At 42.7% G+C, this 17546-nt stretch overlaps 1 protein-coding gene across 2 annotated transcripts; it reads left to right on the top strand.

Moving 5' to 3' along the window:
* Positions 1-180: 180 nt before the first annotated feature.
* Positions 181-16133, top strand: LOC113164439 (nectin-2-like). Of its 2 annotated transcripts, XM_026363743.1 has the most exons (8): positions 181-302; positions 1893-1973; positions 2114-2242; positions 2429-2752; positions 3159-3488; positions 4815-5099; positions 5993-6094; positions 14669-16133. In XM_026363743.1, exons 3-8 carry the CDS (start codon positions 2182-2184, stop codon positions 14671-14673), a joined length of 1107 nt encoding a protein of 368 aa, XP_026219528.1. In that variant the 5' UTR covers positions 181-302; positions 1893-1973; positions 2114-2181; the 3' UTR covers positions 14674-16133. The 2 variants fall into 2 exon arrangements, with proteins under 2 accessions (XP_026219528.1, XP_026219527.1); XM_026363742.1 differs by having other exon boundaries at positions 1893-2242.
* Positions 16134-17546: the final 1413 nt, after the last annotated feature.

Here is a 17546-nt window from a genome sequence, read left to right as displayed (position 1 = left end):
TTCACTGATGACTAATTATGATGATTTGTTGATTTTATAGAATTCAACATTTCTGTGATTCATGGAGACGCAGCGCTGATTTTCTGCAGCAGTTGCGCAACTCGACCACAGGAGGTCTGTGCTCGTCCAGACATGAGCTCGGAGGAAATCTGAGTCCTGAGACCAGGACTGAAACGAGGCGACAGGAACTCGACGCTGCTTCGTCCGCGTTTAATGTTTGAACCATGATTTCGTCTGTTCCAGTTTCACATGACCTGCAGCGCAGAGAGCATCTCCACGACTCGATCATCTCCTGTCAGTCGGTGAGTTTGTCGACTTCTTCTCTTCTTATAAAAACGTCTCAACTTATTTTATTCCGATAAACTTCTTTGAATAACTTGGAGTTTTTGGACTTTGGAGTTTTTCTGTGCACATGGTGTCCAGGTGGTTTACATCCACCCACCTACTGAGCTCCTACGATCCTTGATTCTGTCGTAAATTTATAAATGTTGGACTGAAAATAACGTTGAACTTTCTTCATGGGTGTTTTCATTTTCTTTTAATTAATTCAGCGACGTGATTAACAAAAATATGGCCGACCACACCTCTAAATACAATTTAAATTTATTTAATTAAGGGGTCAATTTGCCACAGGATATTTAACTTGTTCCACTTTTCTGAGAGAAAGGTGTCTTTAATTTTCCTTTTCAGTGATTTTTGTCACTGGTTTCTTATTATATTACATTATTTTATAGTTTAAAATGATTTCCATGTGTTAACTTATCACAGGTATGATTTCCATGCACAGAACTGGCTGATTTTACAGAACATATATCTTCTGGAAGTGAACCAGCAAGTTGAGCACACATCTGGATTTAGAGCTGATGTGAGGATTTAGGTTTCCAGTCTGGTTTCTCTCCATCTCTTGGTGAATATTAAACACTTTCCTCAATAAGCTGAACCTTCTTTTTAAGCGTTTGACCCCCCAAAGAAGGTGCAGGAAGCTTAAAAACATTTAAGCAGACTCGGTCCACGTTCCGTGAATATATTTAGAGCTGCATCAGTTGTAGTTTCGCATTAAAAGCCAACAGTTGATTGATTGAACCACGTTTGTTGTGGAAATCACAGCCCACTGTCAGACATGAGTAGCGTTTTTGTGGTGGATAGGTGGTTTAACTGTTGCCCAACAGGAGCAGGCTGCATGTTGGAAGCCAGATGTTTGGCGCTGTAAAAGAGCAGTAACACCCATAAAGCTCTGAGGTCCAGACCTGGTCTGTCTTGTGGTTTAGGCGGGTTTGTCTTCGCCAGCAAATCCTCTTTGCTCGATTGTAGAGTCTAATCAAAAGCCAGTTAAAGCCTGATCCCTGCTGCTCCCACCTTTTGCCTCTGATCTGATCCCAGCACAGTTTTCAGGTAGATTTACAGTGACAGCTTTTCGACTATCTCCCCCTCATCAGCAAGTGAGGAGCTTTGCCACAAGTTTTGTGATGTTTATTCCCAACAAGCCGCTGAGATCAGCTGCTGTCAACATCAGCGCACGCCCTCTTCTGACTTACATATAGACTCATGTAATTGTCTTGAGGTTAGATTTCAGGTATCGATTGCGAAACTCTGGGTTCAGCGCTGTGTAGACATCAAAGTGGCAGCCTCTCCTGTTTTTTTTAGGATGATTATGTGTTTACAGGAGCAGGAGGCACACTGTGGAGTCACATATAAACCCATGATTAGACCCCAGGTGATGCTTCCTGAATCAGCAGCTGTTTTTGTTGATGCTTGCAGATTGAACCACCAAGACAACAGATTTTAAAGTGAACTACCTGAAGTAGTAAATGCTCTAATGTCTCATGTTGTGTATGCTCAGGGGATGCTGTCTTTACTGGTGTAATCCTCTGGCTTCGTGTTTCCTATCACAGCGATGCCACAACAATAAGATGCAGCCACGACTGTGCTGACCACCAGCAGCTCAACACGTCCACACGAACTCCTGACACCTGGTATCACAGCCTCTTGAGTTACACTCACTTCTTTGCTTGTTCACCGTCTTTATGCAGCAACCAGCTGTCAACAATACTCAATGATGAGGTTTCACAGTGAGTTTTAGGTTGTGGTTGAAGCTGCGTAAACTCTATCACAGTGTTTGCAGCTGCAGCCTGGATGTGATACTGGCTCAGCGAGTGATTGGTAACCCTGCTTCAGTGTGCCATGTGTGCATCTGCCCTCCCACTGTGTCTGCTGCTCTGGACGGTCGTCTCCAGGGCACAAGGTGTGTAGTTTATTAAATGGACTGTAGCTCCTGCAGTAAAGATTTCACACAGGAAATGATTTGATGAATCTTTAACACCGTGTGTCACATGTAGACTTTAATAAATAAAAATAAATATATTCTAATATATTTTATATATAATTATATATTTATATAATATTCTGCGTGAACTCTTGCTTTCATCAGTTAAGGTTAATGCCCCGTCCAGTCTGATCGCAGAGGCAGGTTATCCCCTCACGTTCGGATGCAACATCACCACGTCAGCAGGTGAAACCGTCCGGCAAGTCCGCTGGCTTAACAGTCAGAACACGGTCGTCCTGGCGTATGAACAGAGCGTGCCCCTCCGCATCAGCCGTCAAGACCCCGGCGTGCAGCTCTTCGTCCACTTCAACAATGCCAGCTACATGACCATCAAGAAGGTGCAGCCAGAAGACGAAGGCTGCTACAGCTGTGTCTTTGATATTTTCCCAACAGGCTCTCAAAAAGGCAAGACGTGCATCACAGTCACTGGTGAGTTCATGTTTTCAGATGCTTCAGATCTCGCTGGAATATTTCCAGACAGACAAGTTTATTCATAGTCTCTTGTGAAAATGTTTTCCTGTTTGATTTGGCATTTAGATCCACGCTTCTGTTGTGTTAAAGCATAGGTTATCTTCAGGGAGCATTTCCCAGTGCCGCACACACCTGACATTTGAACTTTGGTGTGTTTTTGGCTGAGACAAAGCTTTTTGCTGCTGATTGTTTTGCTCACAAATCCCAGAATGCTTTGAGACACAAAGAAGTAGGTTAGGGTCTGAATTCCCAGAACAACAGTCCTTGGAGCTTCCTGTTGTTACTATTAAGATGCCAGACCTGTAACGTTTCAGCAGAAGATGAATCCACCATATGAATAACAGGAGCACTGTTTTTGTCCCAGGTAAAGTGCACCTGGAGGGCAACAAGACGGCCATAAGCGGGAAGCCTGTTACCCTGTCCTGCTTGTACAGCTTCCCTGAGAAAGTGCAGCAGGTGCTGTGGCGAAAGACGGCTGAGCAGGGCGACACCACCAAGGTGGCCTCCTACGCCAAGAGAGGTCATCACAACATACAGCAGCCTTTCAGAGGTCGGGTTAGCCTGAGCCGGACTCTGGACGACAGCCAACTGACCATCCAGCCGGTCAGGACGGAGGACGAGGCCTGCTACACCTGTGAGTTCCACACCTTCCCAGACGGCACCAGAAGTGCCACGGCCTGCCTCTCTGTCTACGGTGAGTCTGGTGACAGAAGCACTGTTTGTCCACACAACATCTGATCATTTTATTTCTGCTTTAGCTTAAATTGACCATCAGCAGTAAACTAGAATCCTGCTCAATTACAGATTCAGTTTACAGACTTTCTATGGGACATTTTCTCAGATTTTACAAAGGTTCAGCTGCAGAAGCCGTCATACAACATGCTGAACAGTTCCCCCTGTGCATAATAAACAGACATGAATTTATGGACACGCTGAGATGATGCTAGTACAAATCATATTTGACTTACAGTACTTCTGGAAATAGCTGCTCAGCTATTCAGCCATTTCCAGACATTGTTCAAACCATGTCAGATAATTATGGGACTCAGTTTGGGCAACTTCAAGACATTGTTTCCGTCCGTTCCACCAGCCCTTTCCTATTGTTGCTGTCATTTACAAGGAAACAATGAGGGCACCAGCAATTTAAATAAAATGGACCAATTGAGCTTTGGCATCTCGAGGAGCATGTGCTTCGACACTGTTGGCATTATTTTCCAAATGATTTTGACACATACTGTTCTAGAGATAAACTGTATGTTGAGAGGAAATATGTGCAGTGTGTGTGCGCACGTGCACGTCTATCTCAGACATAGCTCAGGAAAGGGAAGTGCTGCGTATAAACAAGACCACAGGCAGCTCTGAGGTGAGGGTTGCTGTGGTGGGTCATTAAACTACTGTTCTGACCACCAATAGAGACAGCTACTCGCGTCTCTTGCCAACAATTAACCCCGTCCCCCTTTTTTTTCCTCTGTCTTCCCCAGAGAGATGTTAATCACAATGTCACACAAGAGTGTAGCTTCAGAAGCAAAAGTTCAAGAAGTGTTAGTGGTTTCCCTGTGTGCGCCTGTGTGCTTTTGGAGTGATAATGTGGACAGAAGGAGGGGTGTCGCTGAGGGAAAGGGGTGATTAATTTGGGAGAAAGCCGAGGGGATGAGTGCCTCTCTGTTTCTCTAGACACAAGGCCTCAGTGTAGGTGTGTGAATGTCCTCTTGCTCTGCTAAACAAGCTTTGCTTTTGTTTAAGCTGACGTAGCCAAAGTTCCAGACACACAAACACAAACCGAGTCAGTAAAAGCTGCTCTGCCTCTGTTCTCTGTCTGGGTTCTGCCTGCAGGACAACTTGTGTCATTGTGTCCTCGGGGCAGAGAGATTGACAGGTGATGTGTCTCTCCATCTCCATTACGAAGGCAGAGGAACAACTGTGTGTCTTGTTTGTGATTGTTAAAAGCTGCTGGTGTTAGAAAGAAAAGACAATGGAAAATCTTTGGTTCAACACTAAACCTCCGTCTTTCTTTTTCCAGTTTTACCCAAACCAGAGGTGACGTACGTGACCTCACCTTCAGGAGTCACAGAGGCCAACTGCACGGCCCAGTCCCGCCCTGCAGCACAGATCACGTGGAACGTCGGTGGTGACAATCGAACTCTTGGACCCCCCATATCATCTGAATACGACCAGGGCGACGGCACGACGATAGTAACGAGCACACTGTCCTTCCAGTCGGGGCTGCTCAGTGACATGTTGGTCAAATGCATCGTGCGCCACCGGGGTTTGGAGAAACCTCTGTCCGTGTCCCTCTACACAGACAGTGAGGAGCTCATACACAGTGTTTTGTTTTAATAGGCATGAATGGAAAGATGCTTCACACACAGCTGTATTCACTAGATGAGGTTTGAATGAATGTTGAGGTTTGAAAATACAAGAGTCAGCAGAAAGTAAAATCATAGGAAGTGTAGTAATTTCATATTTAGAGCTGTCAGTTTTCATAATGTGCTTTATCTGATACATTACATACATACGAGTCACATTGCTAACATTCTAACCCTGTGAGTCATTTTTATAACACAACATCATTTTCTGCCACCATCTGTGCTTTTATAATTAGAAGAAATTGTCATCCAGGCAAAAATAAATTGATTCTTTGCCTGAACTGAACTGGATTATTAGACTCAGATCACCATGAAAAGTCTATCAGAAATATCCTCAGAATTTGGGTCTGTGTTCTAAAAATTATCCTATGCAGTTAGAAACTCCCGCCATCTACTGCTTTATGGTGTCTGGAGAGTTAGTTAGCATTATGGCTTTAATGCATGTTATAGATGAGAGGCACAGGATAGTACATGTTTGACATCCGTACTGTTTATACTTTGGAAATCAGCTCCAGTAGTCTCAACAATGTGTAAAAGACAGTTATACTTTCCATACGCTAGTGCTGACAAACAAAGCTGTTGTTTTCCACATGTGTGTATTCTCAGCTATTTTAGTCTCGGGTAATTATGGCTGCTTTGATGGGGTCCTGAAACCTGTGCCATGTCTCAGCATACGGGAAGGAATATTTTCACATAAGAGAAATGTTATTTCTGTACCAGATTATCTTACATGTTTAGTCCAGATGTCATACTTTGACACATACTTCAACACTTTTAGAACAACAACACCACTTTATGTAGATCTAAGTGTGTGTGTGTTTGTGTGCTGCAGTGGGTCCAGCCATGGTTATCCTCCTCTCGGTGTGCGGTGTGGCAGCGGTTCTTCTCCTGTGTCTGTGTGTGTGTCTCTGCAAATGCTTCGTCTGCACCGACGGTGAGTCCCACATTTACTCTTCCAACAGTTGCGCCAGCTTCTCTTCTCTACTTCTTCAAATAACAGATTCCCTGTCCCTGTGCAGTCCATGTTCTCTAGTGGTTTTCCAAAGGCTTTTTAGGAAATACAGGCAGTGGTTGCAAAATAGAAAATTATAGCATGTCATCAGAAATAATGTAACTACTGTTATGATAGCATCTAAATGTAGATTTTCCCATTTAAGGTCCCCGGTTTCAAGAGCAAACTGGCAACAACATCTGCAAAAACAGCTAGAGCACTTTAGAATGATATGGTCTTTTCCATGGGAGATTCTTTTTTGCCTATCATGGGAGTAAAACACCCCCGTGATAGCTGATTTTCAATGGATTGTTTGTCTTGTGGCCTGCTGCTCCGCCAAGTTTGGAGTGCCTCTTGTCACTGTAGTGATTATGACGAAGTGTTGGCATTTGTTCTAGTTGTATAAACACAAAACATCCTAGGATTTTATGGACCCTGACACCAAACTAACCTCTAACAATTGCAGTGGTGGAGCCAAACTGCCATACCTTGCATCGTACATCATATTTTGTGTCAGAATGGCCATTTAAAATTTGTTGGTTATCAGTATTGTAAATTTACAATGAATGACTTCACTGCATGTATATAAAGGAAGTTGCTTTTAGTGGCAAGAGAGACAATTATCCCGACTTTGTATTATGGAGGTTTTTGGCATCTTTCAGATCATTGTTTTGGTTCACTCTCACCTCTGTCATCACGGTCATTTCCACATGAAGCAGAAGTAAATGCCCATAAAAACTCAGTTAAAACAGCCAGATGTTTCCATCAGGTGCCATATAAACTTCAAAAGTCATGTCATTGTGGTGTTGACAGTTTGTTTTTATTGCCCCCAGGTGGTGAAAAATCTTAAAATTAATGAAGTTTTAAAGAAACAAAACACCAACCATACATTTTTATGGCTAAAATGTTGGTATGTCTAACTCATTCATAAATCATAAAAAGATATAAACGTCTACACCCCAGTGTAAAAAAAACACACTTAATAAACATACGTTATACTAATGAAATTGACCAATCTAGCCACAGGGGTTGCAAGCCAGTGATTTCTGTGCCGGTCCCAAGCCCGGATAAATAGAGAGGGTTGCGTCAGGAAGGGCATCCGGCGTAAAAATGGCCAAAATAACCATGCGAATCATCCACAAGACTTTCATACCGGATCGGTCGAGGCCCGGGTTAACAATGACCGCCACCGATGCTGTTAACCTACAGGGTGTCGGTGGAAATTTGACTACTGTTGGTCGAAGAAAGAGGGGAGGCAGAAGGGTTCGTGGGCAGAGAGAGAAGGGAAAAGGCAGGAACATACATCTGAGAATAGGGACTCTTAACGTTGGCACGATGACAGGGAAAGGCAGAGAGCTGGCAGACATGATGGAGAGAAGGAAGGTAGATGTTCTGTGTGTGCAGGAGACAAGGTGGAAGGGCAGCAAGGCACGTAGCATTGGAGGAGGATACAAACTGTTCTACCATGGTGTTGATAGGAAGAGAAACGGGGTAGGAGTGATCCTGAAGGGGGAGTTTGTAAACAGTGTTCTAGAGGTGAAAAGAGTCTCAGACAGGGTGATGAGCATAAAGCTAGAAATTGAAGGGGTGATGGTGAATGTAGTCAGTGGGTATGCGCCACAGGTTGGCTGTGAGTTAGAAGAGAAGGAGAGATTCTGGAGTGAGTTTGATGAGGTCATAGAGAGTATCCCCAGAGGAGAGAGAGTAGTTGTTGGAGCAGACTTCAATGGGCATGTTGGTGAGGGCAACAGAGGTGATGAGGAGGTGATGGGCAGGTTTGGTGTGAAGGAAAGGAATCTGGAAGGACAGATGGTGGTGGACTTTGCTAAGAGGATGGAAATGGCTGTAGTCAACACTTACTTCCAGAAGAGAGAGGAACATAGAGTGACATACAGAAGTGGAGGTAGGAGTACACAGGTGGACTACATCCTATGTAGACGAGGTCATTTGAGAGAGGTTAGTGACTGCAAAGTGGTGGTAGGAGAGAGTGTAGCCAGACAGCACCGCATGGTGGTGTGTAAGATGACTCTGGAGGTCAGGAAGAAGAAAAGAGGGAAGACAGAAAAGAAGACCAAGTGGTGGAAGTTAAAGAATGAAGAAACTTGTGAGGAATTCAGACAGACGTTGAGACAGGTTCTTGGTGGTCAGGATGAGCTTCCAGATGACTGGGAAACTACAGCAGAGGTTATCAGGGAAACAGGTAGGAAGGTGCTAGGTGTGTCATCTGGAAAGAGGAAAGAAGGTAAAGACACTTGGTGGTGGAATGAGGAAGTACAGGAATGCATCCAGAGGAAGAGGTTAGCTAGAAGGAAGTGGGATGTAGAAAGGACTGAGGAAAGTAGACAGGAGTACAAGGAAGCGCAGCGTAGAGTGAAGAGGGAGGTGGCAAAGGCCAAACAGAAAGCTTACGATGAGCTGTATGACAGGTTAGACACAAAGGAAGGAGAGAAGGACTTGTACAGGCTAGCCAGACAGAGAGATAGAGATGGGAAGGATGTGCAACAGGTAAGGGTGATTAAGGACAGAGATGGAAAGGTGCTAACAACCCAGGAGAGTGTGCAGAAAAGATGGAAGGAGTATTTTGAGGAGCTGATGAATGAGGAAAATGACAGGGAAAGAAGGGAGGAAGATGTGGATGTTGTGGAGCAGGAAATAGCAGAGATTGGAAAGGATGAGGTTAGGAAGGCTCTGAAAAGGATGAAGAGTGGAAAGGCTGTTGGTCCTGATGACGTACCTGTGGAGGTGTGGAAGTGCTTAGGAGAGACAGCAGTGGAGTTTTTAACCAGTTTGTTCAATAGGATTCTAGAGAGTGAGAAGATGCCTGAGGAATGGAGGAGAAGTGTTCTGGTTCCGATCTTTAAGAACAAGGGTGACACGCAGAACTGCAGCAACTATAGAGGAATAAAGTTGATGAGCCACACAATAAAGCTGTGGGAAAGAGTAGTGGAAGGCAGGCTTAGGAAGAAGGTGGAGATTTGTGAGCAGCAGTATGGTTTCATGCCCCGTAAGAGCACCACTGATGCCATTTTTGCTTTGAGAATGTTGATGGAAAAGTACAGAGATGGTCAGAAGGAGCTGCATTGTGTCTTTGTAGATTTAGAGAAGGCGTATGACAGGGTGCCGAGGGAGGAGCTGTGGTACTGTATGAGGTCGTCGGGAGTGGCAGAGAAGTACGTCAGACTAGTTCAGGACATGTATGAGAGAAGTATGACGGTGGTGAGATGTGCTGTAGGTCAGACAGAGGAGTTCAAGGTGGAGGTGGGACTACACCAAGGATCAGCTTTGAGTCCCTTCTTGTTTGCTATGTTGATGGACAGGCTGACAGATGAGGTCAGACAGGAATCTCCCTGGACAATGATGTTTGCGGATGACATTGTGATTTGCAGTGAGAGTAGAGAGCAGATAGAGGAACAGCTGGAAAGGTGGAGGTTTGCTCTGGAAAGAAGAGGCATGAAGGTCAGTCGTAGTAAGACAGAATACATGTGTCTGAACGAGAGGGATCCAGGTAGAAATGTTAGGTTACAGGGGGCTGAGGTGAAGAAGGTGCAAGAGTTTAAGTACTTGGGGTCAACAGTTCAGTGTGATGGAGAGTGTGGAAAAGAGGTGAAGAGGAGAGTGCAGGCAGGTTGGAGCGGGTGGAGGAAAGTGTCAGGAGTGTTGTGTGACAAAAGAGTGTCAGCAAGACTCAAAGGAAAGGTGTACAAGACAGTGGTGAGACCAGCTCTGCTCTATGGGTTAGAGACGGTAGCAGTGAGACAGAGACAAGAGGCTGAGATGGAGGTAGCAGAGATGAAGATGTTGAGGTTCTCCTTAGGAGTGACCAGGTTAGACAGGATAAGGAACGAGTACATCAGAGGGACGGCTCACGTTGTCTGTGTTAGCGACAAAGTCAGAGAGGCCAGACTGAGATGGTTCGGACATGTTCAGAGGAGGGATAGTGAGTATATTGGTAGAAGGATGTTGGAGATGGAGCTGCCAGGCAGGAGGGCAAGAGGACGACCAAGGAGGAGATATATGGATGTCTTAACAGAGGACATGAGGTTGGCTAGTGTTAGGGTAGAAGATGCCCATGATAGAGTTAGGTGGAAAAGGATGATTCGCTGTGGCGACCCCTGATGGGAAAAGCCGAAAGAAGAAGAAGAAGATACTAATGAAATTGACCATTCAGTAATAAAGCTGCCTTATTATCAGCTTCATTTAAAACTAAACTTAATTTCCTGAAAGCCACTGATAGATCGCAATGGGTCAATGGCAACCCAGTGGTTTATGATCTAGCTGTGAGTTCAGTGTGTTAGTATAGTACAACCCGATCAAGTCGAGTCTAAAAGAAATAAAAACATAAAACTGTAAAGAAAAATGTTATAAGAGATGTTCTGCAAACACATATATATACTGAATCCCAACTTAATCCCTCACTGTATAACTTTGTTGTGAACATCTATAGTGTGCCCTGATTCTCTGTGATTTGGGCAAATTGAAAGTGGTATGAGAAATTATCCATGATGACGAATACCAAAAATATCAGACTGCTTTGTAAATTTGCTGTGTCAAAGTTGTGTGAATGTATCTGTTCTAGTTCTAGTTCAGTTTTAGTTACATTTATATAACCACCATCACCAACTACTGATGGTGTGGTCATGTCTCACTAACACATTATACTCCTGTTATCACCTTTCCCATAATCTGCCCTGGGTGTTACGGAAACAGTGGTGCCACTGGCGTAATGTGGCACATGGACAGCCGCCCACTTCCCCTTTATCATGAGTTGTCTGCCCACACAGGAGAAGCAAGGAAACCAAACTCATGAGGGGAACGGCGAAAGCCTTGGCTGACGTTCTGCTGGACAAACAAAAGGAAGAAAAACAAAAGTGGGCACCGATGTTTCAAGGTCGGGATTGTCCCACGGCTGCACCCTTTGGCAACGACTTTAATACAGATTTTTGTGTCACGAGTGGTCGAGAGAAATCCACAGTTTCAATCCTTATACTGCAACGAAACTGTCCACAAATTCTTCAAGAATGCTGCATCTCCTTCAGCTTTCCTACCTCTGCTTAATCAGAAGCTCAAGCTAAAATGGAAGTGTCCTTTTTCCTCCAGCTCCTCCTCGTCTTTGTTTTCCTGTGCGATAAGATAGTCACTGGGAACGTCTTGTAGTCACATTTCCCTAAAGGCTAAAAGTTGGAAAGCCACTGACACATTGTCTCCATTCCTTCTTTCCTTTTCACCTCCTCTGATTCAAAACCAACTCTCGCCCACAAGAGTCGCACACCGCAAAAGCATATATAAATTATACTGTTGGTTTAAAAGGGTTTGTGTTTTTCCTCACATCCCTAACTGATGAGTGTCTTGACAATCTTTAATACTGGGTTTGCATGTGATTGATAGTGTCTTGTTAGGCCAGAGCTTGCACTCAGCAGGAGATCTCTTGAGATTGCAGCTGGGTCCCTGCAAAAATAGATCTTTCTCAGCTACTGTTTGCTTGAGACTTTCCTTACTGCTTGAAAGACTGCCTCGTTTTCCAACTATGTGGATCCTGAGCAGAATAACAAGTGGTTGTGCTGATTGTCTTGAGTTAGCAGCCAGAAGAAAAGACCCTCTTTCTCAGTCTAATCCCTTGCTCTGTGGGGGAAGACAGACAAAATGGGGTCTTAGAGGAGGGGAGGAGTGACAAGAAGGAAGCAGAGCCCAAAGCTGAAAGGCTGCCCAGTTGATAACAACACCCCCGCTTACACTTGACTGTACAGACACACACAAACTGTATTTCTCAGCCTTGGCTTGGCTGAGATGTGCCAGGAAGACAGGCTTTTAATGTGACGTTATTCAGATTGTACTTCAGGGGAAAAGAGCTGTAATGCAGAGTGAATCAAGGCCTGTGTCTTTATTTAGAGCTGATGTGGTTCAATTTTATCAACGTTTAAAAAAAAATGTCCTGGTTAGAGGACTCATCCACACAAATCACAAAAAGATAAACAAAGAAAATATTTTCTCACGAAAACCTACTGATATCAGTCTAAGACAAAAGTTTTGGTTTTTTTTGTCTCAGCTTTAAGATATTTCCCTCTGAGATTTCTGTTGCCAATTTATTAAAAAGTCCCACACTGTCAAACCAAATGGTTAGAGAAAAATGAATGTGTTCTTTTTTTGTCATTGTGCTGAACTTGACCTTTAAGCCGCAGCTAGAGACTGCAGACCAGTACATGCAGTGGCAAGAAATCAGATCTGATCTTCATCTAAGTCAAGAGTACCAATAACAAATTTTTTAAAAAGTGTCTTAAATAACAGCACAAAATAAATTCTGAAGTACTTTATGGAGAAAAAACATAAAAAAAAACTAATAGTGATAGATGAAAAAGTATGTTAACCTTGGGGAAAAAATAACCTCCAAAAAGCTACTTATATTCAGGTGCAAACATACCTGGAAGAAAATTCACTTGAGTGTGTTGACTAGAGTTGTGGGCCTGCTGTGCTTCATCAGGGCCTGGGCAGCTTCTCAGTGATTTATTCCAAGGGTTCACAAATTTTTTCCACTAGCACTATGCGGTTTTTATGGTTGTTCTTACTTATATTATAACAAATTAATGCAGAAAACCATGAAATGAAAAGGTTCACATACTTTTTCTTGCCTCTGTACATATCACTCAGTAATATTTTTTGTTAGTTTATTTATTAATTTTTGATTTGCATGGTTCTATTTTTGTGTCCGAGATGTCTCTGCTGCAGAGAAACCCTCTGTGAATGGCTCGAAAACTTGTGATGTCTGTGGCTGAAGTCAAAGAGCCACAAGGCCACAAAATGGCTTTTGTGGTTCCCCCTGAATCAGTGGGTGTAATTCAGCCTAGTTCTGCTTGACTGAAAAGCAGGGCCAAGCTCTGAGGTTGTTCCAGTAAAACGCTGCTGGTCTATTTGTGTCTGAGTCGCCATGATTTTTGGTGTGGCCGGGTGGAGATGTACAGACTATAAGTTATATAGGAGTGGCACGACTACAAGAGCAGGAAGCTAACCACAGATTAAGAGCCTTTTATTCATGAAAGCAAATGTTTTCAGTGGCAACAGTGGGTGAGTGCCCACATCCGGTCCAGCACACAAACACGGTTGAATCATGAGGGCAACACTGATTGTTCCTTAGAGATTAGAGAGACTCTAATCATGAAAGAAGCAGCACGGTAGGGCGTTAACATGATAAATAGGACACCTGCTGGTTGCTAAACAAACATTAAAATAATTCCAATAGGGAGCTTTTTTCCTCTTTCACAAATATATTTCATTTTTTTCTCGCTCAGCTTCAACACTTTGGACGTTTTCTACGTGATCCGCGTCAGAATAACTCACATTCTTGCCACATGTACATCGAGGTGTGGCAGGCACTTGATTATGGCTGTGGAATTCCTGCAATGTTTCATTATTTTGTGCATGTGGTGTTTTTGGAGCTGAGTGGGAGTTTTGGGGACTCTTTTTATGGTGTGTGCACAGACTTGTATGTGCTCACCGTGTTTATTTTGGCATTCCAAGCAAACAGAACCGCTGAACATGACGCTGTGACATTTTTGCCAAGAGTAGCTCGAGCCTGTGAGATTTGCACTTCGTGATTTGTGAGAAAAAGAAGTTGTGCAGTAGCATCTGTAATCTACATGGTGGTGAATCCAGTCACACAACATGCATCCTTTAAAAAGTTTGCTTCGCCTCTCTTGACTCTCCTGATTGAGTAACGAAGACGTCAAACAAGCCTTAGTTTGAGTTTTAGTTTCTATTCTTATCTGTTGGTCCAGCCTGAGATGTTTGCTTTTGTAATCCTCTATATTTTAATCTAGTGCCACTATTGTTCTTAAATTCTAAATTGTGGTTTGTGACCAAGATGCCTGACATTCCCATCAGCCTCCACTGTGTTGAGAGCTTATTAGCAAATGTAACCATGCTATTTTAAGATGTTAAACATGCTAAATATCAGAACATTACCATGTTAGCAGGCTGATGTTGTCTTCTGAGGACTGTTAATTAATTGAGCTCCACATGGCTATTTATCAATAATGAATGGCTATTTATACCTCATGTAACTTTATTATGTTTGAGGACTGGCAACATGTTCTATTGTTTTTTTGTAAGATCATTTAGTTTTAGGTAAATTAGTGAAACATCTTGTGATTAATGATTAATCAGCCACAACATGTAGTTTGACGTCAAGGTGAGAAAAGGGGTTCGTCTCAACAGATTCTTATGGGATTTGCATAGTATGTAATAAACATTTAGCCTAGGAACAGACATGAGTAATTATTGTAATTATTCCAAAATAAAATGTTTGCATCGCTGGTTTGAAGAATCAATTATCTGCTGTCCCTTTACTGCTGAAATCTCAGGGACGCTGTGTCAGGAAAAGGGCATCGCACTCCAACAGGACATGTGGACAGATGAGGAAGGACTGTGTGATAATGAAAGAAGGAGGAGTTAAATCTCTGGTGGTCTTAGGACAATGGTAGCAGACCGACTATCTAACTGTGTGTGTCTCTCTTTTTTTCTGCCCAGACTGATTTGGAGCCAGGCGTCACAGCTGCTTTGATGAAGGTCCAGTGGCGCTCTGAGCCTGACCTAGCTGCTCAGCACCGTGCCCTCCAGCTCAGTGTGCAGAGGAAGGGAACAGAGCTGCTACAGACCCGAGCCAACACTGCTGGTTCTGCTTTTACGAGCTGGGAAGGTCCTGCTAGTACAGACACACACTTAGAACAAAGTAAACTGAACTAAAACCACACTATTTAATGCTAGTTATTACACTTACAGTGGAAAAGTTTCTATGATTATTGCTAAGAGGTGGCATCAGTTCATCCTGTGGCATCGTGGAGGTCGAGTTGTCGGGCTGAAGTGATGCTCTCTACTTTGCTGCAGTGTGTGTGTGTGTGTGTGTGTGTGTGTGTGTGTGTGTGTGTGTGTGTGTGTGTGTGTGTGTGTGTGTGTGTGTGTGTGTGTGTGTGTGTGTGATTATTGGTCAATTCTCCAACGTTGAACACTGTAATAGGTTAGTATTTTATTTTACAAAGGATCCTTTTCAAAAACACATTTTCTATATTCTTTTAAATTGTGAATTTAAAATTTTACTTTTTCTTAAATAACTAAGTCACAATCAGTGTTAATGTTGACTTAAATGAACTCCGTAGATGTAATTAATTAAATATTTGAACAAAAAGTAATTATAATGTCACAAGAAACCAGTTTTCTGGATCTGTAAATTGTGTTTGAACTTTAAAGACACTACAGTTTTTTGTTGTCACTGCAGTCGTAATGTTGTAGACCTCCAAAATGGCCACCACAGGGTGGTACGTCACCTGAATATCCCTCTGTCTGTGGCTGTTAAATGGACGAGAAAGATGATTAAAAGGGCACCGGGCCACTTTGGAAGTAGACTTGCAAGTTACAGTTGGGCAGAGGTTAAAGTCAGACCTTCTGGTGACCCAGCTCTGTGTGACTCACACTGAGATGATGGTTTGAGTGGGAAAGAATGAAAGGTTAGTTATTTATAGCTGCTGAGCTCTGTGGGGCGAAGGGGTGGTCGACCTGTAACCTTCAAGTGCTCTGTGGTTGACACCGCCCAAACGATTCCTGTGTGGATGAACCCTGCAGCCGTGAGTCAGTGACTGTGTGTGTTTGTTTGTGAGAGTGTGACACACGCGTGTGTGTATGTTTACATATAGTATGTGTGTTATGATTTCGTGGCCTGTACAGTGTTTCGAACCTTTCACAGTATTAATACAGCCGTGCATGGGCTGTGTACAGTGTGGTTAGTTTTGTAGAAAAATCTAAATCTGTGTCTTACACCTTAACATCTACTGTTCTTTTACACTGAAGTTAATTATCTGTATATCAAGATGATTCATTTAAACTACTGCTAATATTTCTGTTTTCAGAGTGTTCTGAGTTTGAACATCACTCTTGATCATCTGTACAAGTTCATGTATAGTTTCTTTTACTGCTGGAACAAATTAAACCTGAAACTTCATCTGCTTTTGTTTCATTGCTCGTTTACATCATCTGCATTTTAAAGGTGTTAAGTAGGAATATCAGTTTATTTCCTGTAAATATCACCTTGTATTTGGAGCTGACTTGAACTAGCTTGGATTCTTGGAGACTGTGGGTGGTACAGTAACCTCACCTCAAGTTAACGCAAACTCATTTCCTCCACAGCCCACTCCAGTGATTTTACTACTTTGCTCTCAGACTGGCGCGTTTGTGCTGTAGTCCTTGACTAAGCAATGCAAATATTTATATTTATCTCAGAATAGTTTAAAAATAACTTTTTTTCAGTTTCACAAGTGTATTTTTAGGTAATATTTGACTGAGACAGTTGTGAGTCAAGTTTCATGCTGTGTACAGATGCACCTGTCTTTAAAATACAATTGTTTTTGAATTAAAACTTAGGCAAAGTTAAAACCTTATGAGTGCTGGATGCAGCTTGTTTACAAGGTGTGAGTGACTTTGAATGAATAGTTTAATTCTGATGTTGAATGAAGGCCATTTTAAACTTTAATTGCGTATTTTATTTTTTTTATCCTGCTATGGAAAGTGTGAAGTGGACTATTGTGATGGTTTTTTCCAAACTCCCTACATGTACTATAAATATAGACAGCTTTTTTCCTGTGCAGTTTCCACACCTCACAAAGACAGGAAAGGAAAAGTAGTTCCTTTCTTACTCAGAGGTACTGAGTGGTAGATTAATGTTGATTATTATCAGTGCCATTGATGTCATTAAAGCAAATAAACTGTCCAATAACAACAACATAAAAAGGTTTATCTGGAGGAAACCTTTGCAATAAAATCACCAGTGCATATTTGTTTTGGTTCGTCTGAGCCTTAAAAATGAAGATAAATAGGAAACAGTTATTTCTTAACTCATTCGCCCTCCTTGTAAAAATATTTTGTGAGGTTTGTGCCGATGTGTCTACAGCACTGTCTCACTAAGATAACAATAAGTCATCAGACCTGTTGCCTTCAAGTGAAAAATCCTGAATTTAGCTTTTCCAACACTAGGTGGCGATGTTGTTTAACCTGCTTTCATGTAAGCGATCACAACATTTCCCATCTCATGCAGCTTTAATTCCTAATTTTCGACAGAAATTCTCCACATTACCTGTTGTAACAAATTATGAAGAGTAAACAGCCGTCGAAGGTTCTGACACCAGTAACACCTGAAGAAAACCACACATACACAAAGTTTCTTTACAGTTGTAAACAAGGAAGTTAAAGTGACAGTGAGCCTATTTCATGGTGGGCGATGGAGCATGTAGGGTGGGGTCAAAAGCAAGTGTGTGTTTGTGTGTGTGTTTGTGTGAATGCTTCTTTCAGATTGTGCAGGCAATGCAGCAATGTACGTCAGCTTGTAGCACTTTCTTAACCACAGAGGTAACACATCCCA

The sequence above is a fragment of the Anabas testudineus genome, chromosome 2 (assembly GCF_900324465.2).
Source record: "Anabas testudineus chromosome 2, fAnaTes1.2, whole genome shotgun sequence".
NCBI lineage: Eukaryota > Metazoa > Chordata > Actinopteri > Anabantiformes > Anabantidae > Anabas > Anabas testudineus.
Note: the sequence above shows the minus strand (reverse complement) of the source record. Positions and strands in the feature narration are given on the sequence as shown.

Coding starts and splice junctions, on each gene's coding strand:
- LOC113164439 (XM_026363743.1), top strand. CDS start 2,182: ATGTGTGCATCTGCCCTCCCACTGTGTCTGCTGCTCTGGACGGTCGTC. Junction 3,489..4,814: donor GGCCTGCCTCTCTGTCTACG/GTGAGTCTGGTG, acceptor TTCTTTTTCCAG/TTTTACCCAAACCAGAGGTG. Junction 5,100..5,992: donor CGTGTCCCTCTACACAGACA/GTGAGGAGCTCA, acceptor TGTGTGCTGCAG/TGGGTCCAGCCATGGTTATC.